At 41.3% G+C, this 27,994-nt stretch overlaps 1 protein-coding gene and 1 non-coding gene across 2 annotated transcripts; both read right to left on the bottom strand.

The window, feature by feature from the left end:
• Window positions 1-5,589: 5,589 nt before the first annotated feature.
• LOC122119594 (vomeronasal type-2 receptor 116-like) lies at window positions 5,590-19,266 on the bottom strand. The gene is made up of 6 exons (XM_042693606.1): window positions 19,064-19,266; window positions 13,356-13,644; window positions 12,168-12,977; window positions 9,738-9,965; window positions 8,628-8,751; window positions 5,590-6,509 (listed from the first exon to the last, which is right to left on the bottom strand). The coding sequence occupies exons 1-6, from the start codon at window positions 19,264-19,266 to the stop codon at window positions 5,590-5,592; spliced, it is 2,574 nt and encodes an 857-aa protein (XP_042549540.1).
• Window positions 19,267-23,960: 4,694 nt separating this feature from the next.
• LOC122119998 lies at window positions 23,961-24,046 on the bottom strand. Its single transcript, XR_006149620.1, has one exon. It is a non-coding gene; the product is annotated as a small nucleolar RNA SNORD35 (small nucleolar RNA).
• Window positions 24,047-27,994: the final 3,948 nt, after the last annotated feature.

Here is a 27,994-nt window from a genome sequence, read left to right as displayed (position 1 = left end):
AAAAAATTTTGGCCTGTACCAAGGAGACCTAGGGTTTCTTCTATTCCATCCTGTAATGTTTTCAGAATGTCTGCTTTGACTCCAAGGTCTTTGATCCATTTGGAGTTGATTCTGGTGCAGGGTGATATATAAGCATCTAGCTTTAGTTTTCTACAAGTAGTTAACCAATTTTGCCAGCACCATTTACTGAAGAGGCTGTCTTTCCTCCACTCTATTTTTTTAGCTCCCTTATCAAAGATTTGATGGCTATACGCCTGTAGGTTCATTTGTGGGTTTTCATTTCTATTCCATTGGTCTTGAGGTCTGTTATTGTGCCAGTACCAAGCTGTTTTGATTACTATGGCTTTATAGTAGAGTTTGAAATTTGGTATTGATATTCCTCCAGCACTGTTCTTTCTGTTGAGGATTGTTTTTTGCTATTTGGGGTCTTTTATTGTTCCATATGAATGTTTGGATTGCCTCTTCTATTTCCTTGAAGAATGAGGTTGGAATATTTATAGGTATCGCATTGAATTTCTAGATAGCCTTAGGAAGTACTGCCATTTTCACTATGTTGATCCTTCCAATCCAGGAGCATGAGAGTATTTGTCACTTTCTAAGTTCTGTTTTGATTTCCGTTTTCAGGTTTTTCAAATTTTTCATTATAAAGGTCCTTCACTTCTTTGGTTAAGTTAATTTCTAGGTATTTTATTTTTTGTGTGGCTATTTAATTAATGGAGTAGCTTTCCTGATTTCAGGTATGCTTTTCTCATTGTTGGAATACAGAGAAGCCATTGATTTTTTGAGGGCTAATTTTATACCCTTCTACTTTGCCAAAGTTTTGAATCAGCTTGAGTAATTTGGGAGTGGAGTCCGGGGTTCTTTAAGTACAAAATCATGTCATCTGCAAAGAGGGTGAGTTTTACTTCATCTTTCCCTATTTGGATTCCTTTTATGCTTGCATCTTGTCTTATTGCTCTACCTAGGCATTCTAATACTAAATTTAAGAGAAGTGGAGAGAGTAGCCGTCCTTTTCTCACTCCTGAGCTAAGAGGAAATGGCTTTAGTTCTCCACCATTAACTATAATGCTGGCTGTAGGTTTGTCATATACAGACTTTACTGTATTGTGGAAAACTGTTCCCTGGATTCCTAATTTTTCAGAATCGTCATCATAAAGGAGTGTTGTATCTTCTCAAATGCCTTTTCTGCACCTATTGAGATAACCATGTGGTTCTTATCCTTGGTCTTGTTGATGTGATGAATTATATTAACCAGCTTTGTATCCCTGAATGAATCCTGTATGATCGTGCTGTATGATTTTTTGGATGAATTGTTGAAGTCTATTGGTCAAATTTTTTTGAATGTGTTCGGTAGTCAACTTTCTCTTTAAATTTCATTGAAGAGTTGGAGTCGTATTGGTGTGAACTCTGCTTTGAAGGCCTTGTAGAATTCCTCTCTAAATCCATCTGGTCCTTTTCTTTTCTTAGATAGGAGGTCTCTTATTGCTGTTTCTATTTCAATGCTTGATATCGGCCTGTTAAGATGGTTTAATTCGTTTTGGTTTAGTTTCGGCATGTCGATATTTGCAAGGAAAAGGACCATTTCTGCTAAGTTCTCAAACTTATTAGCATAAAGTTTTGAGAAGTATTCCATTATAACGTTCTGAATCTTGTTTTTTTTTTTCTGTGGTGGTTTCCATTCTCATCCCTGAGTTTATTTATTTGGGTGTGTTCTCTTCTTTTTCTGATAAGATTTGCTAAGGGTTTGTCAATTTTGTTAATTTTTTCAAAGAATCAACCCTCTGTTGTGTTGATTCTTTCTATGGTGTTTTTATTCTTATTCGTTGAATTCTGATGTAATTTTAATTATTTCTTTCTGTCTACTGGATTGGGATTTATCTTGCTGCTCTTTTACAAGGAGGTTTAGATGTGTCATTAAATTGTTGGTTTGGCGCCTCTGGGGGAAGATGGGGCTCAGGGTCCTGCTCTAGAAGGTGAAGTATACTCTTAGCATGCCCTGGGGCATGGGGCAGTGAGCATCATAGGAAGGAGACTTGGCCCTTGAGCATGAGGGACTGCATGTGGTTCTGGAATACCGCAGGGCCTTGCCCGTGTCTGGGCGCAGATTCAGCAACAACAACACGGGTAGATCCTGAGCAGCAGGCCCAGGGGGCATGGGTGGGATCCATAGTCTATTCCTGCTATTCTGGCCCCCTCTCTGGGTTGAGGTGTCTCACCTGCCACGTGTGGGCTTCTCTTTTCTTTTGTTCTCCTGCTCTCACAGTTTGGGATGATTTTCATTTAATGATTGTGTAGCTTTAATATATTGGCTATTCTGTCTGTCTGTCTGTCTTTCTTCACCATTTCTTTTCTCCGTGTTTCTGTTGAGCCTTTGCCATCATTGGCACTGCTCACTGTGGCATCCACAGACCCTAGTGAGAAATGAAACCACTTGCTTTTTCTTTAAAAAATTTAAATACAGGATTGATGTTTATTGGAGTTGGGTGGCAAAAGTAAAGGGAATTAAATATGAATTTATGTTTTCAATATGAAAAACGTCTCTGTGTGTGTGTGTGTGTTTCTGTGTGTGTGTGTGTGTGTGTGTGTTTGTGTGTGTGTGTGTGTATCAGCCCTGGAAGTCAGGGCCCCAAGCTCCCTCTTTTGGCTTTGTAATACACATGTGGCATTTTAGCATTTGACAAATACCTCCTGTCCTATATTTTTACTTGTAAGTTAGAGGTGAAGTCTCATAGATGTTTCTGTACAGGCTAATTTTGAACTGTAATCCTCAGATCTAAGCCTTTTAAGAGAGCCACTGGTGTCTGGCTCTCAAAAAATTACGTGTCTAATATAGAAATTCAAAATGAATTTAATAATAGATTTCCACAAGAATGTGAAAATTTAATACACATTACCTAAGGTTTTAGTCCATATTTTAAGAGTAACACATTTTCTTTTTTGAGATTATGTAATTACATAAATTTCACACTATTGTGGCATAATGATACTTAGCTAAAGTCACTAACACATTTTAACCTTCCCAATGCATCTTGTCATCGTCTTGTTCTACAAAGCTTATGAATTCTACAGACTTTAACAATAAATCTGTTTCTTCCAAATTGGGTGATATGTACATTTCTTTCCTTTTGCTCAGTATCAGCTGTTTCCTCTTTCTCTCTCATTCCCTCCCTCCCATAATCACTGTTGAGTTGCTTAGTTCACTTTCATCAATGACCAGTGCTGCTGATGGGCCCTCTGCTGTATTTTTTTCACCCATTTTCCTCCACTTCTTTGCCCTCCTCCTGGCTTCCCTCAGATGTGCATGCCTATTCAGCTTATATGCGGTCAAGAACACAGAGTGATTTAGAAATTATATGAAAAGTAAGAACAGGTCCTTTATTTCTTGGGTCTTGTTTACTTGTCTACTTTGTTTACTTGTTTATGTTTATGACATGTAATTTAGTCCAATCAAATAGAGATTGAACATCACTGGATCTTAAAAAATAAGCAGAAAATGAAGCAATGGAAGAAAGGACACACTACCTTTTACCAGCATATCTAACGAGATTTCCTCCAAAAATCGAGTGTGGCTATTCGTGTCTTTTCTCTTCTTCCATTTCTGTTTGGAAGTCTTTAGTGATTTGGTCCAATAAGATGCACAAGTTGGCTAACTGTGAGCTCTGAAGATTGATTTTCCTAAGGTTAATGATGAGTCCATCCTTTCCCACCTTCACTTGAGCATCTCCTGGACAGCTGCACTCCTCTGGAACAGAGGCTGGTACTAGCCCGCTCCTGGTCTGTCAGTCCTGAGGATGGAGGCTGAGCTTTCCCTATGCACCAGGCTTGAAGAGATCCTTGGTTCTTTACTCCTTGGTTGTGTCTAAAGACAGAAGCATCTCTACCCAGTAAGTACTGATGTATTTGATACATGAAGAGTCTTGGAAATACCACCACTTCCTCAAAAATATCAACATAACGGTTTTGGGTAGCCAGATTGTAGGACAGCGCAGTAAAATTTATTTCACCACTTGTGTGAATGCTTCAGTTCCCTATGTTTTATACTTTCTTATAGTTATGTTTTGTTACCAGAATGGGTAACCAAAATTTTTTTTTCTTTCTACCCATACAGTACTGGCTCTGATCCTGTTAAGTTCTTCCCCAAACTACAATACCTGTATTATTCTAAACTCTTTCTGAGTACTGCAGAGGGACTATCACAATCATATTGAAGGTCTGGACCTCAGTTATCAAAACAGCATCAATGGCAGGGTGCTGGTGCCACATGCCTGTGATCCTAGTTACTCAGGATGCTGAGATCTTAGGATTGCAGTTCAAAGCCATCCCAAGCAGGGAATTCCTTGAAACTCTTTTCTCCCATGGACCACTGAAAACCAGAAGTGGCAATCATTAAATGAGCACCTATACAGAACAGTGAGCACTCTCTTCTTTGAGTCATTGTAAGTGGGATAATCTGTTTGGCTTCCAGAGATTTCTGTCTCTGTGCAGATGCTTTTCTGTTTTCCATCCTTGGCCCAGCAGAATTAGAGACAGCACTGTGTGTATCTCTGTCATTCATGTCTGGGTGACATCACTCCACTGAGACACAGCTACAGCATTGAATGACATCAAGATCTCTGGACTCAAAGACATGTGCTTGTTTATCCATTGGACTCCTCCTGGCTATACAATGTGGGGGTGGCCTGACAATACTCTTCCTTCAAGCTCCTCAAAATTTTGATTTCTTTGGGACTCTTCTGAATCATTCTTGTTCTCATAGAATTATAAAGATCATTGAGAGTTTTGAAGTCTGAGCCTATCTGATGTTTTTGTCCTCTCTTGGGGAGTTTTTTCTCTTCTTATAAAGGATTCCATTTCTCCATCCATTACTATTGAGGATTCTTAGGGACTGGGATGACAAGGCTCTGCTTGGCCAATTGTATACTCTGTATTTTTGGATTTCAATAAGAAATAATGACCAATAAGCAAACTATTGCTGCAGCTACTCATTTGGACAACTGTAGTTATTTTGGTACACTCACATTTCTTCCCCAAAAAATACATTCATAGATTCCTGTTAGAAACTGCAACAGATTAACATCCTGCTCTAAAATTCTTAAAGAAAGAAGAGAGAGAATGAGAGATTTTCCAGTAAAACACACTCAGTTATATAGCAAAATAGAAAATATGTGAACAGAAATATGCAGCTAGGTCAGAGAATGGACTTGAGTTACCATAATGAAAGCATGGAAATGTTCAACAACGTAACTTCCTATACTAGTAGCTTAGCAATATAGTGATATTGAAGCTGTGATATAGGATAGGTAGGAAGAATAATTGAGACAGGAAAGAGAAAGGAAAAAGCACAGTAGATAATGTACTCATTAGGAAGTATGATAGTATAAAGGACAGATTACACTGGAGGAATCACAAAATATCCAAGTTAGAATGCAAATGTAGGAGGTCTTGTTGGGAATGTGCTATGTCTCTAACATAACCAGAGAAATGAATAAGAGTAACTTGTTTGTTCAAAGAAGTCCTCACATTAAACTAAGATGTAATACAGATTGCTCTCAGAGCCTCTAAACATTCTAGGCAACATCTATGTTTATCTTAATGTTTGTTTCTTCCAGAACGTGATCTCTCCCTGAACCTGGAGAAAGAATTTCTCTCAGGTCTTATGAGGATGATGTAGCACTTGGGGGCAAAGATGCAGCCTAGGAGACCTGCACTGGAGGCCAAAATGCAGAAGATCTCAACGGCCACCATGGCCTTCCCCTTGGTGCTGTGGTAGACAGGCAGGAAGGTGAGCCACACACTGCAGAACACCAGCATGCTGAAGGTCAGGAACTTGGCCTCATTAAAGGTGTCAGGCAGGTTTCTGGCCAGAAAAGCCACAGTGAAGCTGGCCAGGGCTAGAGAGCCAAGGTATCCCAGGACACAGTAGAAGGCAGTGAGGGAGCCCATGTTGCACAGTATGATGATGTATCCATGTTCTGATTGTGCATCTTTGTCCACAAAGGGAGGAGAGATTTGCAGCCAGAGGCCACAGAGGGTCACCTGGATGAGAGTGCAGATGGGGATGAGGAGGTTAGGAACCCAGAAGAGCAGCCTCTGCCTCGTGCTTCTCCCTGGAGCAGTGAGCGTGAAGGCCAGAACCACAGTGATGGTCTTGGCCAGGACTGTGGAGACAGCCACAGTGAAGACCACTGCGAATGTGATGTGCTGCAGGATGCAGGCAGTTTTGTGAGGACGGCCAAGGAAGAGTAAGGTGCAGAGGAAGCTACAGATGAGGGAGATGAGCAGGATGTAGCTGAGGGCCCAGTTATTGGCCTTGACAATGGGGGTGTCTTGGTGCTTGATAAACACCGCAAGAACAGCAGCTGTGAGTGCAGAGCAGCAAAGAGCTGTGCAAGCCAGAGCCATACTCAAGGGGTCTTCATAAGCCAGGAAGCCCTCAGTTTTCCTCAGGCAGTGATTTCTCTGGATGTTGGCAAACTGATGATCTGCACACCTGACACACTGCTCCATGTCTGGTGAGGTGTGAGAATCACTATTAGTTTGTGGTCAGTATTTGTCTTTCCTCTCAACCCCTTTGATTCAACTAGCTAGCTCATTTTCCCTGATTCACCAGTTGCCCTGTATTGAGTTCAGTATCAATAGAGTAACTCTCTATATCAAAATCCTTTCACATCAAATCTCTTTCTGGCATTTCTTCTTCTTTCCCTCCTCTTTCTGTTTTTGTTTTTCTTTTTTTCTTTTCCTTCCTTCCTTCCTTCCTTCCTTCCTTCCTTCCTTCCTTCCTTCCTTCCTTCCTTTCTTTCTTTCTTTCTTTCTTTCTTTCTTTCTCTCTCTCTCTCTTTCTTTCTTTCTCTCCTTCCTTCCTTCCCTCCTTCCTTTCCTCGCTCCCTCCCTCCCTCCCTCCCTCCCTCCCTCCCTCCTTCACTTCTTCCTTCTCTAGCTCCTTCCTTCCTTACATCTGTCTTTCTTTCCTCCAGTGCTTGAACTCTGGCCATGCGACATTTTCCAGAGTATTCATGCTCAAAACTACCACTCTACCACTTGAGCCACAGCTCCAATTACAGGTTTTTGGGTGCTTAATGGTGAGAAAGAATCTTACTGAGTTTCCTGTACATCATTACATCGAAGCTCCATCCTCAAATCTCAACTGCCTGAATCGATTGGATTACAGGTGTAATATATAATTACCAGCATTATGTGCTGCATTCTTGACAGGTCATACCACTCTGGCTCTCTGCTACTCATTCAAGACATAATGGAAAATAGAGAATCAGCCCAACCACTTCACTTTGTACAAGAGGGCCTAATCCAAACCTCAATCTCCTCATTACACCAAACACAGAGCATTTGATCTGTGTCAAGAACAGTAGTCCTCCACTGATATGATATGGTCTGGGAAAGATCAGCTGGAGGAGGCAGAAGAGAAATGAAATGGAGATGATAAACTACTTCTGAATCTTTTATATTTGAAGAATTGCTAGTCATCCTAGTGCCAGTGTCAGACATGGAGTGACCATAACATAGCCCATTGTATTATTAGTGCATGCTAAATAGAAAATAAAATTTAATTAGAAATGAGCAGCAATAGGCACTCAGAAAAGAAAGGCTGTGTTAGACCCACAATTCCATGATGATTTGCATATCATTTCAAAGATCAACAGCTGGTCCTTGATATTTTCTTTTTTTCAGTGTTTAGCTCTTATTTTCTCCATTTCTCCCTTGTTTATTAAATATATGTTTTATTGTTAAGATACTGTACAAAGTGGTTACAGTTACATGAGTAAGGTAATGAGTACTTCTCCTATCGAGCATTGTTCCCCCTTTTTTAAAAAATGTTTGTTATTTTAAAAATACTGTACAGAGTAGTTACAGTTACATGAGTAAGGTAAAGTGTACATTTCTTATCTAGCATTGTTGCCTCCTCCTTTGTTTTTTCTTTATCATCCCTTCCTTGCCCACCTCCCCAAAAACTCCTCCGACAATGCCAAAGTGGTAAAGTTCTTTTTCAATATAGTGTCTTGTACATCTCCTGGTTAAAATTGGTCAACCTGTATCCCTATTTAAGCAGTTTGTTTTTTCCTTGCCCTTCCCAAATTAGGAAAATGTATATACAAGATGCAGGGCACTAGAATCCAATACATTGAAAACACGGGTTATACCATGGGGGTGGAACATAACAAAGAAACAAAAAATCACATGGTCATTATAAATACCTTAAAAAAGAAAGAAAAAACCACTTGTGTTCCTATCTTGGTGTTCATTTCGCTTAACATCAACTTATATGGCCATAAGTACATAGCTTTCAACCTTTTCTGCTTCCCCTAGACATATAGTAGTTGTTACAAATAATGGAAACCATGGGTTCTTTAAATACAAAAAATGCGATTGAGGAGAGGGGAACATGGGTATTCTCATGATGAAGCCTGTAATAGATTAGAAAATACAATCAGAGATGTAATGAAGGGGCAGTGGGTGTTTCTTCTAAGGGAAGTATGGTTAACGGTAGCCCTGGAACTCTGCATGAGGGTGCATGTGTGTTCCTGCCATGTTACTGTAGATCACTCCACTGGCTTGCATGGACTGAAGGTTAGGAAGGACAGATGGGGAATTTCTCTAACTAACAGACTCACCTGTCACATTAGAAATCTCATTCTCTGGGCAAGGAGTGCAATCAAAACAACAGGTAGCATTTCCCTCCAGAGAGGTCTTTCTGAATCCAGGACCACAGCTCTCACTGCACACAGACTGAGGAGTCTGAGAATATTCAGATGAAAGTTAGTGACCATTTATCCTTTTACCTGACATCTGAGCTACTCCAGTGCTTTAGGGGAAATGATCCTCAAAACACAAAATATTTATATGCATACAGAAAATGAATTTACTGAATCTTCTTACAGTTTCATCTGACATGAGCTGAAGAACATGTGGGGCCTGAACACCCAGCATTCATACTATCGGGAAGTCATGGAGCCTTGAAGTGTTGGATGTTAATTCTAGGAAATTAGGAAATGGAAGTTAATCCTGCATCCTATTCTTGAATTCAGGTGATCTGTTTACAGATGAATAAGAGCATGAGAAGAAAATCACTCAGGGAAATTTCAAACCCACGCTCTAAAGCATGGCTAATTGCTTTGGAGGTGCTGCTGTACCCAGGGCCATTGACATCACTCTTGGCTTCCTAACTGTCATGAAGTGGGTGAATTTTTCTGGCAGATGCTCCTTTCATTACATCCTGTCTCACTAGACTAAGAAGCAACAATCTATCCAACCATGGTCTGAAATCTCCAGGCAGAAGCAAAGCAAGCCCTTCTGCCTTCTCATTTGATTCACTCAGATATTTTGTCACAGTGCTGGTATGATGATTCACAGGTGTCACCTTTATGATATTCACTATGCAAACATAGAACAACATATTGGTCATGATATGTTCCCCTGTTCCCTCCATGAATCTGTTAGTAAGAAACTTCCAGAAACAGAAAGTTTTGAAATGTACACCACTGAGCCATAGTTTTATTGAAGAAACTTTAAAACAGGATAAGCTTATTGCTCATTTATACATAGATCATGCCATTATGGTTAGAAACGACTGACCCTGGGGGAGAAATAAGGATGTGGTGACATTGTCTACAAGCATTGTGATCATAACCTGGCTTAGAGAATTGTAAGCTCTTTCTACAACTACTTCCTAATAACAATACATTTTTATAAAGGAGAGAGTAACAAAAGTAGAAATGACCCACCTTGGTAATTCCTATGGGCCACTCTATCAGATTTTCAAACAAAATCAGTTGTTGATCATGTGGCCTAGATGGAGAAAACTTGCCAACTTTCACCTTTTGTCCCAGACCTTCTGGAAAATTCCAAAAGCTCTTAATGTCATACTCTGCCTCCAAGTTCCTTTCCTCATTCAAAACCACTTGGTCTCCAACAGGATTGGTAAATTGGATCTTCTTCAAAAAGGGATGCAGCTAAAAGGTACACATTACAGTATGGTGAGGTGCTTCCCAGTGTTATCACAGAACCGAAGAACAATGAATTACTCTTCATTCCCATCTCCTGATTCACACACCACAGGAAGCCAACCAACTGTATCAAATGCAGGCCCACAGCAGACTAAAGTGTTACCAAGTTCATAAACCTGGGTATCCAGGATGGGATGCAGAAACTCAATTTCAAGGGAATGAAACTGCAGCCATAACCAACCAAATATGAATTATCACATGATAGACTCTATAAATTGCATTTCAATCACTAATTTTGTGATTCTGATAAGAGAATCAGTCTGAAATATGGGTTAAATAATAAACTAAGTAGAATCATAGAATATTTTTCACAACTATGAAAGATTACCTTAAGCAAGACTTAGTTCACTGCATGTGTGTGTGTGTGTGTGTGTGTGTGTGTGTGTATGTGTGTGTGTGTATGTCTGTGTCTATGTGTGTATGCCTGTACTTTGGTGTGACCTCACAGCTTAGGCACTCAACTTGGTATTTTTTTTTTTGTTCTTTTCAAAGTAATCATTCTGTCCATTGAGCCACAGCTCTCCCTCTGTCTTTTTGGTGGTCAATTGTAGTCATGAGTGAGCCACAGGTGTGAGCCACTTGTGTCTAGGCAAAATTAGGTTTTCAAGAACTAGTCACCCTTAGAGAAGATCTTCACTAGCCATACAACGGATAAGGGTCTCATATCTAAAATATACTTGGAATTCAAAAAATTAAATGCCCCAAAAACAAATCCTCAAAGAAACAACTGCCCAATAAATAAGTCGGCTAAAGACTTAAAGAGAAGCTTCTCTGAAGAGGAACGAACGATGGCCAGTAGACACATGAAGAAATGCTCAACCTCCCTATCCCTAAAAGAAATGCAATTCAAAACAACGTTGAGATAACACCTCACTCCACTTAAAATGGCTAAAATAAAGAACTCTAATAACAACAGATGCTGGAGGGGATGTGGACAATAGGGAACCTTACTGTATTGTTGGTGGGAGTGTAAACATGTTTAACCACTTTGAAAAGTAGTATGGAGGTTCCTCAAAAGACTCAACATAGAGCTCTGCTATGACCCAGCAATCCCACTTTTGGGCATTAACCCAAATGTTTACAAACAAGACCACACTAAAGCTACTAGAACGACTATGTTTATTGCAGCATTATTTACTACAGCTAAGATGTGTAACCAACCCAGATGCCCCTCAGTAGATGAATGGATCAAGAAAAAGTGTTATATATACAAAATGGAACTCTATGCCTCCATCAGAAAGAATGACATTGCCCAATTTGTTAGGAAATGGAAAGGCTTGGAAAAAATTATATTAAGTGAAGTAAGCAAGGCCCAAAGAAACATAGGTCCCATGGTTTCCCTTATTAGTAATATCTAGTATATGTCTGAGTCAAGTAGAAAAGGTCAGATAAGGTGATGTTAGGGAAATGAACCCTAAGATATGAATTCAAATGATTTTTTCTTTCATGGGATTGTTTCTAACACATTAATAAGATTATTTCTTTGTTGCTTTGTATGTCCCTCTCCCACAGTATACAGTATAATCCCTGCTTTCACTATATTTGATGTTGGTATATTTTTTGGAGGGGAAGGGGAAAAAGAATCGTTTAAATAGGGATGCAGGTGGACCCATTGCAACAATGAGATGTACAAGTGGTTATGTCGAAAACAAACTTCACAGCTTTGGTTCAGGGCGTGGGGGAGGATAGCATTGGGGGGACGGGGGGGGGGGGGGGATGTGGCCGATGGGAAGGGATGGGAAGGGGAAACAAAGGAGGAGGCTACAACGCTTGTTAAGAAATGTACTCATTATCTTGCCCATGTTATTGTAACCCCTCTGTATAGTATTTTCACAATAAAAAAACTAGTCACTCTTAATCTGTTATTTTAAAAAGGTACAAGGATTATTTGAATATATCCTGTTGAAATGGGGATGGCTTTTTCCACACATAGTGAGGATGGGGACAGAAGACACAGCACTTTCTTGTCACGGATGCAGCGTTCTTCAAGAACATTGTCTACACAGCTCTACCGTCACTTCATGGAGAGAAAACAGACTCTCTTGTATTTGCCAAAATGGTGCCAGACAACCTAGTTGCATCTGATATGAAAGCTTATATAGAAGTTCTGCATGCCTAGAGTAGGGCACCCAAAAGAAAAGCCATTACCTGTGAAGAGAGAAATGCCCTGTGTTGCCCATTGTGCACTCTTGGCTCTTCCATGTAATGAAGAAACATCTGGTGGAGGGCATGGGCCACAGCATACACAGCATTGTAGATGTTGTAACTCTCATCTGACATGGTCATGTCAAAAATGTGCCTCAGCAACCAATGCAGTGTGGCATTGTATGAACAGTGCCCCAAGTCTCTGCAGTCAGACTTAATCAGTAGGCTATAAACAGACTGAATCCATGACCTGAGAAGGGAGTTATTTGCTGAGTTCTTGGAGAAGGTCTCTGTCAGAATAAAATTGGTGAACCCAGCAGTGTTTCTATGATGGTGAGAGAAGATAAGAGGTGCATGGAAAGAGTCAATCAGAAAATGTCTTTTAGCAATAGTCACATCATCATAGGGTGAGTTCATGACCCAGACTTTGCCTGTAATTACAAAGTGCCTAAATTTAAGAATGAAGCCTAGTAGAAATTTACTGTCCGCATAAATGATAATCACATTGGTTGATAAGTCCATTAGCTGGCGCTGCATCGATAGATCATTTGAGTAATCTGAAAGGACACTGTAAGTGATCATGTTCTCAAAGGCAAAGCAGACTCTACTCTTGCTCATCTCTTCTCTCAATTCTGAGAGGAACCACATACCATTGTTGTCTTCAGTGATGAATAGTCCCACCCAGTTCCAGCTGAAATGAAGCATCAAGGAGACCATGGCCAGGGCTAGACCTGAGTCCTTGGCAGCCATCTGATAGACAGTACCAAACTGTCCATGGTTACTCAGGAGAGGATCAAAAGACCCAAAGGTGAACTACAGGGAACAAATGGAAACAACATCAGGAAGAGGATGGTCATAGGCAAATCTCAGTCCTGATGTGAACGACACAACAACTCGTAGTACAGAGGTGGGAACAAAAGTTTGCTTATCCCATTTGCAAAGTCATCTCCCATGTTCTGAACTCTTTGTAGACATGTACAGATAAGGCTAAGCACTTTGGGTCATCCTTTCCTCTCAACACCCCTCTTTTTATTTGCAGCAATGAAAATGTGTATGTCCCACCCACTTTTGGAGGCTTCTCCCTGTGAGATTATGCATTTGGAAGGGTTTGTGATACCACCTCCTCTTCAACCTGTTGAGGACAGTCACTGTGGATATGGTTTCACATCTGCCCACCAGTTCCAGTCTCACCTGTGGAAGTTTATAGAGGTCCAGCAGTGTCCCTATTGGGAAGAATGTGCTTGAGATTCCTGTGAGTGCCGCTATAGCTTTGCTGTCTCTTCTGCAGGTGTAATTAGGGATGTTTTTATTCTTCCCAGACAGCCAGGTGAGTGGATCCTCTAACAGATCAGTACCTGAGTAATGCACAGTGTAGATCTCAAACCCCAGAGTCATGTTGGGTAGCAGATGGGGATTCTTGTTGATCTCCTCCACAGCCAGCACCAGGGTGAGAAGCAATTGGTATTTCTTTAAGTTGATCCTGCACAGAAATCACCAAATTTGGGTAGGTATACAAGTATTACAAATGATTAACTGCAAATCTCATGACTTTGTTGAATCAAATGTTGATTTCTACACACAGTAATATGTATAGATCCAACGGGATGGCATTCTAATTTGGAGTCTAAGAAAAGTTCTTAGAATTGGGAGAGTTCCTGAACAGGCCTTGATCAGCATACATGAGATGACTATTCTTCTGAGTTGCAGAGAGAGAGAGGGTGGGGGGAGTGATCAAGCTGGCTTTTCCTCTCTGCACCTTATGGATATGTGAAAAACACTGCTGTCTGCTGTGACATAGGAACAGGCCCAGCTCACATACCAAATCATTTAGTACCTCATATTAGCTGTGCATATGGAAAAACTCTTAAGAAATACAATTCCAATTGGGAATAGATTGTCCACCTGAGTTCAACCAGTATGAGCAGAGAGGCAGGGCCTTCTGTGTTAGGAGTAAATAGGAAAGCAGGCTGCTTTGTGTCTGTGCTCGCTTGCCACACATTTGCCAATGGTGCGTCCTTCTGCAAAGAAGTGAATCTTGTCTTGTGAGGAAAGTAAAGAAATCACAGAACTACAATCAATGGCTTGTGATAGAGGCACACTAAGCTGACTCAGAGAATGTCATCATTCTAGGGGATTCCCCAGAACAGAGCAAGATGGCATCCCAGAAAGCTAGAACATAAAGATTGCCTCACCCAACAAAGAGCAGACAAGAGTCAGGGAGTGTGGACTGGAGGATACTTCTCTAGTAGAACAAACAACAGAAAAGGATGTGTGAAAAAAGGGGGAAGAAGCCATCTCCATGTTTTCCCCATTATCAGCATTAGTTGCTCATTATGCACAGAAGCCCTTCAACATTGCAGGGAGGGAGAGAATTAAAGTTAAATCTCAGCACCATCCCCATACACTCAGACCAGTGCTGGGGAAGTGCTTATAGTTTCTACTTTTGGGTCCAGACCTTAAATTGTGCTTCTGGAACTGGTTTAGGGCAGAGAAGGAAGACGCTGCCACAACCTCCCTCCTCCAATCTTGTGAATGACAGCAGGTATGGGATACAACCTCCTAGTGATCAGGGCAGAAGATTGGGTCAGAGTTTTTCTTAGAACCCTTTGTCAAGCATGTCATGGTTGCACCCATAATCCAGAATAAACTAGGAGCACTGTTTGGTGCTAGCACCATAGCTTCCATTAGAATCTTTCAGGAGGATTTGGAAGGTCGCTGAGGCAGAACCAAATGCCATTTCCATCAGTTTCCACCATGGGTGGAGTAGGCTGACACCTGTCTTCTTGCTTAGCCTTGTGAAGCCACTGTGGCTATGTGACTCTGTTGTTATCTGGCTCAGTCCAGTCTCATTGCACAGTGAATTATTTCAGGACCACTGCCCTAGAAGGACAGTGCTCAAGATGGCACCAGGCAGAAACTGAAGTTTCTCTAGGAATCCAGTGTGCATTGGTCTAGAGCAGCATAAGCTAGATTGTGGCTTAAGTGTATCCACATGATAGTTTGGGCTTTGGGGATGCTAGATAGCCTGAGTAGATGGTGGTGTTCACCAAGATGGTCCTGGGGCTTGCTTTATTGTTTTTGTTGATTGTGTGGCTTGAACTGTAGGCCTGGGATCTGACCCTAAAATCTTCAGCTTAAGACTAGCTCTCTAGCACTTGAGGCACAGCACCACTTCTGGCTTTCTTTTGTTTTACTGGAGATAAAAGTCTCACAGACTTTTCTGCCTGGGCTGGCATTGAACCCCGGTCCTCAGATCTCAGCCTCCTAAGTATCTAGAATTCTAGGTATCAGCCACCCATGCCCAGCTTGTGGCTTCCTTTATAAACCTTACCATGCTTCTGTAGCATTGCATGGTTTTCCATCCCAATTATAATAGGTAAGACAGGGAAGTAAGATGGTGATATTGTCCTACAACTTACTGTGGGCTAGATAATAGCAGTAGAACTGTATCATGACCATATTGCCAGGACAGCCTTTGGTAGACTCTGTAATCACCTCAATACCTGAGAAAGTCATCTACCACCAGACAATCTGAATTTTATATTAGCTATCACTAATTGTATATGGTTGTGGGCATCTTGGCTCATGAGCACACCTCTACCATATTCAACCTGAGTCAATCTTAGTACTCACCCAGTACTGTATTGGTCTTGATCGCAGTAGACTGAGGATGATGTACTCAGGCAGGATAGGAAAATGAGGCCTGGTTAATGCATGCCAGGAATTCAAAAACTCAAGCTTAAAACTTGTCCATCTACTTCCCTTAATGTTAAGGGAATGACGTCATTTAGGGGGAAATGGAGTAGAATAGATTAGTAAAATATGATGTATGGGAAGCTCACAGCGAACAGAGAGCTATTCATCCATCTACATATCTTGAGATTGAGGGACCAGGGCTGGGAAGGTGGCTCAGTGGTAGAGCGCTTGCCCTGCATGCCTGAGGCCCTGGGTTCGATTCCTCAGCACCACATAAGCAAAAAGAAAAAAAGCCGGAAGTGGCGCTGTGGCTCAAGTGGTAGAGCTCTAGCCTTGAGCTGAAGAGCTGAGGGACAGCGCCCAGGCCCAGAGTTCAGGCCCCACCACCGCACCCAAAAAAAAAAAAAAAAAAGATTAAGGGACCAAAGTCATTGAACACAAAAAGAAGCTGGATCAATTAAGGAAAAAAATGAGTCCTAGAGAAGGCAACTCAGAAACATGTGATTTCGAAACACAGGGCTACCATCTTTACTTCAAAGAGAGGAAACAGGTTGAATTGCTTCCTGAGAGATGCATTTCTCATCATATGAATTAGCAGTTGTCTTGTAGGGCAAATGCCTTCCCCACAAGACACTCCCCAAAACGTAAGCAACATCCTATGCCAAATATAGACAACAGCACACCTTCCTTCCCTCAAGGATAATCATCTGGAAAGAATGGCCAAAACATACAGAAACTCAGAAAGTGTAACAGCAGGAATGATTAGAGCAAAGATGACAAACCTATGTTTGTGTAACTTTTAAGTCAGACCTCCTGCCTTTACCATCTGAATACCCCTGGAAGCCCAAGAGCTGAGTGTCTCTTCTCAATTACAGTGTGTCTTTGCCTTTCTGTTTCTTGTTTGTCTACCTGCTTGTTTCATTGCTTCCTTACTGAGAAAAGCTCTGCCACATTTTCATCCTGTTGTGACTTGTCTAGAATTTCTTCTTCTGGGATCAGAGTCCAGGATCCCAAGTGAAGAGTCCCTACTTTTAGAGTGAAACTTCATTAACCTTCATCTGTTTTGGTGACCCTGCTGTTTGGTATTCCAAGTGTAATAGAGCTCTGGTGGCACAGCTGTGTCTAACGCCAGTTCCAGCACACAGATCTTGCTATTGCTAGGCAGAATCGACGCACAAGGCCATTCCCTGTGGATGAGGCATATGGGACCCCTGTGCACCCAGGAGAAGGCATATTTGGACCCATGACTCATTGGGGTTCTCGTGAGGTTTTTAGAACCACAGAGTATTTGTCACCAAATTAGCCTTTAGTTTTCTCTGGTACTGAAATGGTTTATCACCTCACAGCTGACTTCTCACAGGCCCTGGGCTCCATCTAGTGTTGACATTGTGGAAGTCACGACAGACTCAGGAACACTGAAGCCTGCCTGGGATTTCTGGAAAGACAGGCACAAAGCCAGACCAGTCAGACTGGTATAATTTGGAGACATTTCAAAGGCCAGATGGTATCACATGCCAATATGAATGAAGAATGTTCCAGAATGATGAATTCTCCTAGCATTCAATATAATCATTTTAGGGAAATTCTCATAGAGAGAATCTCAACTCTCATGGATGTTTGCTGATGTCATTGTGTACAATGTAACTGAGGCTTTGACATCTAGAATGACAGTAATACTAAATAATGAATTGGGAACTGGTGGCTCAGGCCTGCAATTATAACTACTCTGGAGGATGATATAGGAGAATTATGTTTTGTAGTCACTTTGTGCAGGAATGTCTGTGACACTCTTTATGTGCAAGCAACTCCACAGAAACTGGTACAGAGCTGTAGGTCAAGTGGTAGAGTGCCAGCCATGAGAGAAAAAATGCTAAGGGACAGCCATCAAGACTTGAGATGATGCATGTGTACCAGAATGTATGTGAACATGCACACACACACACACACACACGCACACACACACACACACACACACACACACACAGCTCATTAGAGTCTCCAATGCTGGGTTTACACATGAGCCCTATCTTTCTCACTCACTTCCTCACCACATTAATTTGGCTTAAATATCTCTCATAAATCTATCATGGAATAAAGTATTCTTCTCCTGAACAAACCCGATACAGGGTGTTTCCACACAACTTGTCTGAGAAGATTCATCCATGACTTATCTAGTTTACAGAGAATTCTATAGATCTGAAAGTAATGAGCTCACCTGGGTCAAATGCATGAATGAAACTGTGTATAAAAATTATGAAAAAGCCAGGCACCTTTGCTCACACCTGTCATCCTATCTACTCAGGAGGCTGAGATCTGAGGATCAGGGTTCAAAGCCAGCCAGGGCAGAAGTGTCCATCAGACTCTTATCTCCAATAAACCACTAGAAAATTGGAAATGGCACTGTGGCACCAGCAATCGAGCGCTTGTCTTAAGCTGAATAGCACAGGGACAGCATCCAAGCCTAGAGTTCAAGAGCCATTACTGCAATATATATGGAAAACACATTAAAATCTAGTTTAGGAAGTTATGAGCAGGGAAAAATAAATAAGCCTGGAAACATTTGGAGAACAAGGAATGGAAACAGAGTTTCTGGGAATGACATAGGAGACAGGCCAAGACATGGATAGCAGGACAGAAGCTTACTTACATTAGTTAAGGGGAAAAAAAATAAAATGTGTCATGCATTTCCCATTACTGATCTGTCCAGCAGCTCCCCATTTCCAGAGTTTTGCTGACATGAATTAACCCCAGAAGCAGAAACTGCATGTCTATCCTAAGAAACATTGCCCTGAAGGCGGTCCAAACATTGGCCCTGTTTTGAAAAGTATAAAGAACAGAATGGATTGAAGATTCCCTGGCCTTTGCCCTATAGATGGGGACATTGCACTTTAGTGTCTTTGTATGGACTCTTGGTCACCCCAGTGACCCTGAATAACAGTGATGAGTGGAGGAGTCACAGTGATGGTGGGGTGGTCGGGACATCTCTGGAAAGAGGAGTAGAATGGAAGACAGACAGAAAACTCTATACCCTTGGAAGAAAGAAAAATATTCATTAGGAAAACTTGAAATGAAGTAGAGCTGTTGTAGTGAGGGCAGTGTAGAAGATGCAGAGCACATCAGTGATTGTGTCCAAACTTCCCCCACATCTGACTGTAACACAAAGAGAAAATTCAAAATTTAAGAAAATCCAAGAAATCACTTACTGAATGTTCTGTTGCTGCAGGGTAGGGTCATTCAAGCCTTGACCGACCAATTCCCAAGAATAGAGGGGGTAAAATCCAGCAATGACCACATCTCCCTTGCTGCATGCCACAGATTTCTCTGTCCAAATGCATCTTCCATCTTCAGAGAAAGTGATCAGGAGAGGATGCTGGAGGAGAAGCAGTGTCAGAGCCACAGGGAACATTGCTGCTGCTTTGACATGGAGCTGTGTTTCTGGATGCAGACTGTGCCTGCAGCTTCAGGCAGGTGTCTAAATGGATCTTCAGTTTCTGTGGCTTCTTGTTTCCTGGATGTCCTCCACTGTCCTCGAGGAATACAGAGCCTGTTCTGCCCTCTGGCTCTGCATCTGGCGCCCAGCTTCAAGGTCAAAACAGAAGTTAGAAAACATGTGTACCATCTTCCTCTCCACACCCTCAGGACCATGATTTCATCCAAGACTGTAGATAATGAAACTCCAGGGATGGATTCCTCTCTTGTTGAGTTGTTCACAAATTTGTGTGAAAGCAAAAAGTTGAAAACAAAAAAGCACAACCAATCAAGGGTCACTAGGGATGATGGGAATGGATGACAGCAGTGGATGCCATGTGAAGGTCAAATGATCATAGAGCACCATGGCAGGCAAAGGCTCAGTCAGAGTTATTGGAGCACCGTCAAAGATGAGGATGGGCAGGCTCACAACCTAGGGAAAAGGGAGACACCGAAGTTTGGTGAAATGACCCATTCAGGTTTTTATACCAACTGCACATGCACAAGAATCCAGAAGAGCTCAATATATTTATTTACTGTTGCAGGTGTTACCAACAGTGTCCTGGAATCCTACCATTACAGATCAATACTTTAAGTTCAATGCATTTATCCAATTAGACATTGGCACTCTGAATCTTGAACTTCTTCAGTGCTTGCATGTTGTTGACCATCAGACTGCACTTATCAATATATGGACAGTCCATTGTTAGACAGAGGTGTTCTATGATCTATGACTATCTGGGAACATAGCAGGCCTGCACACTGAGGATCCTGGTAGCTGTGGGTGTATGGATGGGTCTTGCTCTGCTGTGTCCACATCATGTCCTGAGTGCTCCGGGAATTCTTTTTCCCACTTGGACAGCTGTATGGTGCCAGCTCTGTCCATGTCTCCCTACCTGTCTTCTCTACTAGTTTCTCATACTAGAAGTGAAACCAAGGTCACAGCATAGTGTCCTGCTCTGCACAGAGTTCACCATGGTGGCTGGTTCTGTGAACTGGCTGCATATATTTATGAGGAAGGGCTTGGCAAATGTAAGTTGGAAAAGTAAGGATGCAAATGCTATTTGGTGATGGTAGCCGGCAAGAACTTGCAAGAGCATCAGTGCTGGTCCTAGCCTGACTTGGGTTTGGAGGTAGAAATCTTTGTTGCTTCTGTACCCAGGATTATCGGTATGAGCCAGCTGTGCCTGGCTCAGAGGACAAACTTTTATCCCATTCTCCTCATCTATTACTCGAACTATTTATGTTCAGTCTGCCCAAGAGTACAGGCCCTCCCCACTTCTTCTTCACTTGCCTGAAACCAGTAGTCACCTGTTAATCACCTGACTTGGAGTCAGCAAAGGACCCCACAATCTGAGGTCACTTCCTCATCCACGGAGGTCACTTCCTGGACCATCCTGGTCACACCTCTGTAGGACAGTGATAAGTTCCCCAGACTCTGTGGTCACTTCCACATCTGCTGTGGTCCCCTTCTCTCTCTTTTTATTTTCTTCTTATTCCTTTTCCTCTGTCTTCTCCAGGGGCTTCCATCTCCTGAGGGTGGCCAGTTTGCCTTTTCTGCCTGAACCGTGTATCAGGTTTCCTTGCTGGAGAAGCTAACAATTTCTACTTCATTATCATTGATATCTACTCTAGTACTCTATGCCTTCTTCTCCCTACATTTCAAAAATAAGAGAAAACTTGGGGATCTCTGTTGCCTCTATGGGTGTGCTTTCTTTCTGGTATGTCTGTTTGTTTGTCTGTGTGTATTGTAAATGTGTTGTACAGAAGAGTTACCATTATGTAAATCAGGTAGTGAGTACATTTCTGTTTTTAAAATGTTACCCAGTTTTTCCCTCCCTGCCCCACCGAAAGGTTGTATGCTTCATTGTTCACACGGTGTCCAGTATATACCACTGCTGCATTTGCCAGGGTGATTAACTGAACACGATGTTCTCCACTTCCACCCATATTCCTGACTCAAACATATAATTGCATGCTCAAGACTCCTTGTGTCTGTGTGATTCAATTTACTTTTTCCATTCATGTGTTGATTGGAACAGAGCCTGGTTCTGCAACTCAGCTTCTAAGTAGTATCATGATAAACACTCACCATATGTAAACATAGACATAACAAACACCAATATTTGTGTGTGTGTAATATGCATGTAATATTATATCTTTTGTCGTATTATGTTACCAAAGGAGTTATAATATTCCTTTTGGCCATATCTCCATTAGTGTCTGTTATTATTAATTTTCTGAATAATCAATCAACTTATTTATTGCTAATTATTTTATAATGAGTTATATTTTATGAAACTTAAGATGTACTCCTCTGCTACTTACTTGAACATTTTGTGGGTATAACAAATTGAATATGGGAAGTGGTGCTGTGACTGAAGTGGTAGAGTGCTAGCCTTGAGCTGAAGAGCTGAGGGACAGTGCCAAGGCCCAGAGTTCAAGCCCCACAACACACCAAAAAAAAAATGAAGACTGTTTTTGCTTCTGAAATCATTTTGTATCCAAATGAAACCAATTTGTTTCATCAATTCCCTTTCTCAAGACTTTCATTTATTATCTTCCCTTGGTCATGAGATTTGAACTCTGGGTCTAGGTGCTGTCCCTCAGTTTTCAGCTCAAGGAGAATGCTCTATCCCTTGAGCCACAGCACTGCTTTTGGTTTTCTGGTGGTTAATTGGAGATAAGTGTTGTATGAAGTTTCATGCCTGGGCTGGCTTTGTACCCTGATCCTCAGATCTCAACCTCCTGAGTAGCTAGGATTACAGGTGTGAATCACTGGCACCTGGATTCCTTAATGAGTTTTTAAAAATTACATGTTTAATTAACTCTTTGAAAACATTTGATCTCAAAATGACATTTTTAAAGATGTAAAGTAGTAATCCTTAGACAAACTGGTTGTAAATTGGTATTTCCCATTTGGTTTTAAAGCAGGGAGAACAGGAGAATCACATGTAGACTGACATTGCATGAAGAGTCCAAACTTAACAAACTTGAGGGATCTCAGACCATCTCTTGGTGTTTTCAAAATGCAGCTGATTGCATCACTTTACATATCACTCTTGTAACTTTCTTCAGGTAATATTTGAAGGAAAGCAACTTTTAGTTAAAAACACTCATATATTGGCATTTTGGTGTGTAAAGAATTGAGCAATAATAATAATAATAAAAGAATTGAGCTATAGCTGAGAGCCCGTGGCTCAAACCCATAATCCTAGGTACTCAGGAGGCAGAGATTTGAGGATCACAGTTCAAAGCTAGCTGTTTCAAAAAACTTCCTGAGACTCTTATCTCCAATAAACCACTCAGAAAACTAAGAGTGGTGCTGTGGCTCACGTGGTAGATTGCTTGCCTTGAGCTGAAGAACTGAGGGACAGAGCCTAGGCTCAGAGTTCAAGCCCTATGACCGACCAAAAAAAAAAAAAAAAAAAAGGATCGAGTAACGTAAATTAGGTTTTACATTGAAGTAAATATCTAACCAAAGCCAGGAAAATATAAATGTAATTTCTACTTTTTTTCTTTGTCCCTTAAAGGAAACCACAATGGGAAAATATGTATGTAGAGCAAACTGCACATTATCTATCTGACCTATATCTATAAGAAAATAGAAAATCTGAACACACACTGCATGATTGTTTTATCAAAAGAATCCTGGGGGGATGGGGAAAGAAGGCAAATATGAGTTTGGATGAGTTAATTTTGGCAAGAAGTGGCAAAATAAGAGAAGAAAAATAAGAAAACCATAAAACTCAAGGCAATATTCTTAGCTTTGGATGGTCTCAAAGCCAGTTAGAAAATTTCTACCTTCTATCCCTTTGGCTGGTGGAAGCTACCAGTACATTGCCAGAACCTCCTGGGAACATACGCAGAGACTTCCAGATCACAGTACCCAGTCTGGTTGGTCCATGAGCTGTTCACCACCTGTTAGTGCAGGAGTGCGGCTTCTGCCTCTGGGAGTTTCCAGATCCACCCATACCAGGTCAACCGACCTAGGGTGCAGGCCCCACGGGGTGCATCAAGCGGTCTCCAGACATGACAAGCAGCATGTCTGAGCTGCTTAGCCCCTGCACATGGTTTGGCGCCTCTGGGGAAGATGGGGCTCAGGATCCTGTTCTGGAAGGGGAAGGATACTCCCAGCATGCCCTGGGGCATGGGGCAGTGAGCATCATAGGAAGGAGACCTTGGCCTTGAGCACGAGGGGCTGCATGTGGCTAGGGCCTTGTTCATGTCTGAGGGTTTGTTCAGCAACACCAACTCGAGGCAGATCTGAGCAGCAAGTCTAGGGAGCACGGGTGGGATCCATAGCCTATTCCTGCTATTCTGGCCCCTCTCCAGGTTGAGATGATTCACCTGCAATGTATGGGCATCTCTTTTCATTTTTTTCCTGCTCAGGCAGATTTGGTTGGTTTTCTTTTTTAAAAAAATTTATGTTTTTTTTTATTGTGAAAATACCGTACAGAGGAGTTGCAATTACATGAGCAAGGTAATGAGTACATTTCTTATCAAGCATTTTTGCCTCCTCCTTTTTATCCCCTTCCCATCCCTGCCCTCCCATCTTCCCACCCTTCATGTCCCTCCTTTGATTGGTTTTTATTTAATATATTGGGTATTTTTTGCTCTCCCCCTTTTTATTTCCTGGTATCTGCTGAGCCCTTGGCATCATTGGCACTGCCCACAGTGGCATCCACAGACCATTGTGAGAAAAGACATCACTTGCTTTAAAAAAAATTAAAGACAGGATTGATGGTTTTCAGAGTTGGTTGGTGAGAAGATAAGGGAAAAAATTAATTTATGGAAAAAATCGTGTGTGTGTGTGTGTGTGTGTGTGTGTGTGTGTGTGTGTGTGTGTGTGTGTATGTGTGTGCCAGCCATGGAAATCAGGACCCAAACTCCCTTTCTTGGCTTTGTAATTCACAAGTGGCATTTTACCATTTGAGAAATACCACGCGTCCTGTATTCTTACTTGTAAGTTAAAGATGGAGTCTCATACACTTTGTTGTCCAGGCTAATTTTGAATTGTGATCTTCAGATCCAAGCCTTCTAAAGTAGCCATTGGTGTCTGACTTGAAAAAATTGCGTTTATAATATTGAAATTAATAATGAATTTACTAATAGACTTCCAAAAGAATGTGAAAAGTTAATACATATGACTCAATGTTTTAGTGAGTACTTTAAAACAGTAACACTTTTTCTTTATTGAGAGTAATTACATAAATTTCACAGTATTGTGGCATAGTGATACTTAGCTAAAGTCACTAACACATTTTAACCTTCACAATGCATCTTGTCATTGTCTTCATCTACAAAGCTTATGAACTCTGCAGAGTTTAACAATAAAATGGTTTCTCCCAAATCGGGTGATATGTACATTTCTTTCCTTTTGCTCAGTATCAGCTGTTTCCTCTTTCTCTCTCTTTCCCTCCCTCCCATCACCAGCCTTGAGTTGCTTAGTTCACTTTCATCAATGACCAATGCCGCTGATGGGCCCCTCTGCTGTATTTTTTCACCCATTTTCCTATAGTTCTTTGCCCTCCTCTTAGTTTCCCTTAGATGTGCATGCTTATACACCATATATGCGGCCAGGATATAGAGTCATTTAGAAACTATATAACAAATTAAGAAGCCAAGCTTTGTTTCTTGTGTCTTGTTTATTTTGTCATATTTCATTGTAAAACAGTAACACATTTATGATGTGTAATTTAGTCCACTTAAGAGGTGATTGAACACCACTGGATCTGAAAAATGTAAGTAGAAAATAAAGCAGTGGAAGAAAGGACACACTATCTTTTGCCAGCATGGCTAAAGAGATTCCCCTCAAAAATCTAGTGTTTCTGTTGCTCTCTTTTCTCTTCTTCTTCCATTTCTATTTGGGTGTCCTTAGAGATTTGGACCGATATGATGCACAAATTGACTCATTATGAGCTCTGGGAATTGATTTTACCAAGGTCCTATGGAAGTCAATGATGAGCCCATCCTTTCTCTCCTTTACTTGAGTGTCTCCTGGAGAGGTATAGGTTCCACGCTTCTATCCTCTGAGACAGAGGCTGGCAATGGCCAGCTCCTGGTATGTCAGTCCTGAGGATTGAGGCTGAGCTTTCCTTGGGCTCCAAGCTTGAAAAGATCTTTGGTTCTTTACCCCTTAGTTGTGTCTAACGGCAGATGCAGCTCTACGTAGTAAGTAATGATGTAAATTAAAAGCCTTGGAAATATCACCTCTTAAAACATAAAAACATAATTGCCTTGGGTAGCCAGTAAAAATTATTTCACACTTGTGTTCACAGTTCACCAAGTTTTATACCTCCTTAGTTGTGTTTGGTTAGCAGAATGGGTAACCAATGTTTTTTTTCTACCTACACTGTACTGGCTCTGTTTCCTGTTGAAGTCTTCCCCTAACTACAATACATGTATTATTTTAAACTCTTTCTGAGTACTTAAAAGGAACTATTGCAACAGTATTAAAGGCCTGGACCTCAGTTATCAAAACAGCATCAATGGTGGGATACTCGTGGCTTTCGCCTGTAATCCTAGCTACTCACAGGCTGAGATCTGAGGATTGTGATTCAGTGCCAGTCCAGGCAGGAAAGTCTCTGAAACTATTATCTCCAAATAATCACCATAAAACCAGAATTGGTGCTATGGCTTAAGTAGTAGAGCACTCTCCTTCAGCTGAAGAGCTCAGGGACAGCACCCAGGCCCAGAGTTCAAGTCCTGAGACTGACAAAACAATACCAGCATCAATGATACTATTCAGAATTTCCTATTTTTGCCAAGCTATGATCTCTGTCTTCTGTGTTGTTCTTTTAATTTCATATGCTTCACCTTTCTGTACTTCACAGTGAATTTCCATCTTGGCCACCTAAAGAAATGAAAATGAGCTGATGTTCTTATGGGTTTTGTTTTTTTGGTGCTGGTTCTGATAGTTGAAGCCAGGGTCTGGGTGTTGTTTCTGAGCATTGTTTTTGTGTAAAGTGAGTGCTCTGCCACTTTAACCACGTATACATTCTGACTTTTGTTGGTACTGGAGATAAAAGACTCATGAACTTTCCTTCCCAGGATGGTTTGGAACCATGAACCTCATATATCAGCTCTCTGAGGAGCTAAGTTTACAGGCCTAAGGCACTGGAACTCAGCTAAGTGTGAGCAATTTTAATGTAACTTGTGACTGTTTAAACACAAACTGTTACAACTGTGTTTGCATTGGGCTCACTGTTTATGGGCAAAAGACATGAGATCAGAATCATTCTGGTACATTGTCCTCTTTGACAAGGTAAACAGTCATTTTATCTTGCTGAGAATCCAGCAACAGTTCCCTTGTACCTTAGCCTCTTTGCTTAGAAATGACTTAACACTAACTTCCTTTACTATTGGAGTATGATGAATGTATAAGGGCAACTACCTATTAATTATTAGCCCCAAATTGTAAGTTTATACTTAATAAAGGGCAAAAAGTTATTGGATTTGAAGTTTCCTTTTCTCTAGTGGGCAAGTGATCAGAGACTTCATAAAGTTTGATGTAGACATTTGACATGGCATTCTAACACCCATTTACTTTATTTACTTAGGCTGTTTTGGTTCGCCTTGAAATTTTATTGTAGTAAAATTCATCAACTCCCCTGTGTTGAATACATAGTTGTCCAACAAAAACAGCCATTACATAAGCACCTACAGAACAGTGAGCACTCTTTTCTTTGAGTCATTGTAAATGGAATAATCTGTTGGGTTTCCAGACATTTCTATCTCTGTGCAGATACTTTGTGCAGATACTTCCTTGTCACGGATGCAGCGATCCTCAAGAGATTGTCTTCATAGCTCTACAGTCATTTCATGGTCAGCACAATAGGCCCAGTGTCTCTTGTATTTCCCAAAATGGAGCCGGATGACTTAGTACTATCTGCTATGAAACCTTCAATAGAAAGTCTACATGCCTAGAACAGATCACCCAAAAGCAATGTCATAAACCTGTGAAGAGAGAAATGCCCTTGGTTGTGCATTGTCCACTTGTGGCTCTTCCATGTGATGAAGAAATATCTGGTGGAGGGCATGGGCCATGGCATACACAGCATTATAGATATTGTAACTCTCTTCTGACATGGTCATGTCAAAAATATGCCTCAGAAACCAATGCAGTGTGGCATTGTATGAACAGTGCCCCAAGTCTCTGCAGTCAGACTTAATCAGTAGGCTATAAACATACTGAATCCATGATGTGGGAAGGGAATTATCTCCTGAGTTCTTGCACAAGGTCTCTGTCAGAATAAAATTCGTGAACCCAGAGGAGTTTCTATGATGGTGAGAGAAGAAGAGAGGAGCAAGGAAAGAATAAAATTTGCATATGAAGAAACTCTCAAGAAACACAATTCAGTTTGAGAGCAGATTGTCTACCTGAGTTCAACCAATATCAGCAGGGATGCAGGGCCTGCTGTGTTAGGAGTAAATAGGAAAGCAGGCTGCCTTGTGACTGTGCTCACTTGCCACACTTTTGCCGATGAGGCACGCTTCTGCAAAGAAGTAAATCTTCCCTTCTGAGCAAAGTAAAGAAAACAAAGAAGGAGGCTCACTGGTAAAATGCTTGCCTTGTATGAGGTCCTGGGTTTTATTCTTCAGCACACATAATCAGAAAAAGATGGAATTGGTGCTGTGGCTCAAGTGGTAGAGCGCTATCCTTG

This window comes from Dipodomys spectabilis, unplaced genomic scaffold (assembly GCF_019054845.1).
Source record: "Dipodomys spectabilis isolate Male_0828 unplaced genomic scaffold, ASM1905484v1 ptg000173l, whole genome shotgun sequence".
NCBI classification, from domain to species: Eukaryota; Metazoa; Chordata; class Mammalia; order Rodentia; family Heteromyidae; genus Dipodomys; species Dipodomys spectabilis.
Note: the sequence above shows the minus strand (reverse complement) of the source record. Positions and strands in the feature narration are given on the sequence as shown.

What these genes read in the sequence shown, in the direction of transcription:
- LOC122119594 (XM_042693606.1), bottom strand. Translation starts at nt 19,266, where the DNA reads ATGTTCCCTGTGGCTCTGACACTGCTTCTCCTCCAGCATCCTCTCCTG. An exon ending in CTGCAGCAACAGAACATTCA is followed by an intron (nt 13,645 to 19,063) that starts GTAAGTGATTTC and finishes ATTTCTGTGCAG; the next exon opens with GATCAACTTAAAGAAATACC. An exon ending in ACCTCTATAAACTTCCACAG is followed by an intron (nt 12,978 to 13,355) that starts GTGAGACTGGAA and finishes TGTTCCCTGTAG; the next exon opens with TTCACCTTTGGGTCTTTTGA.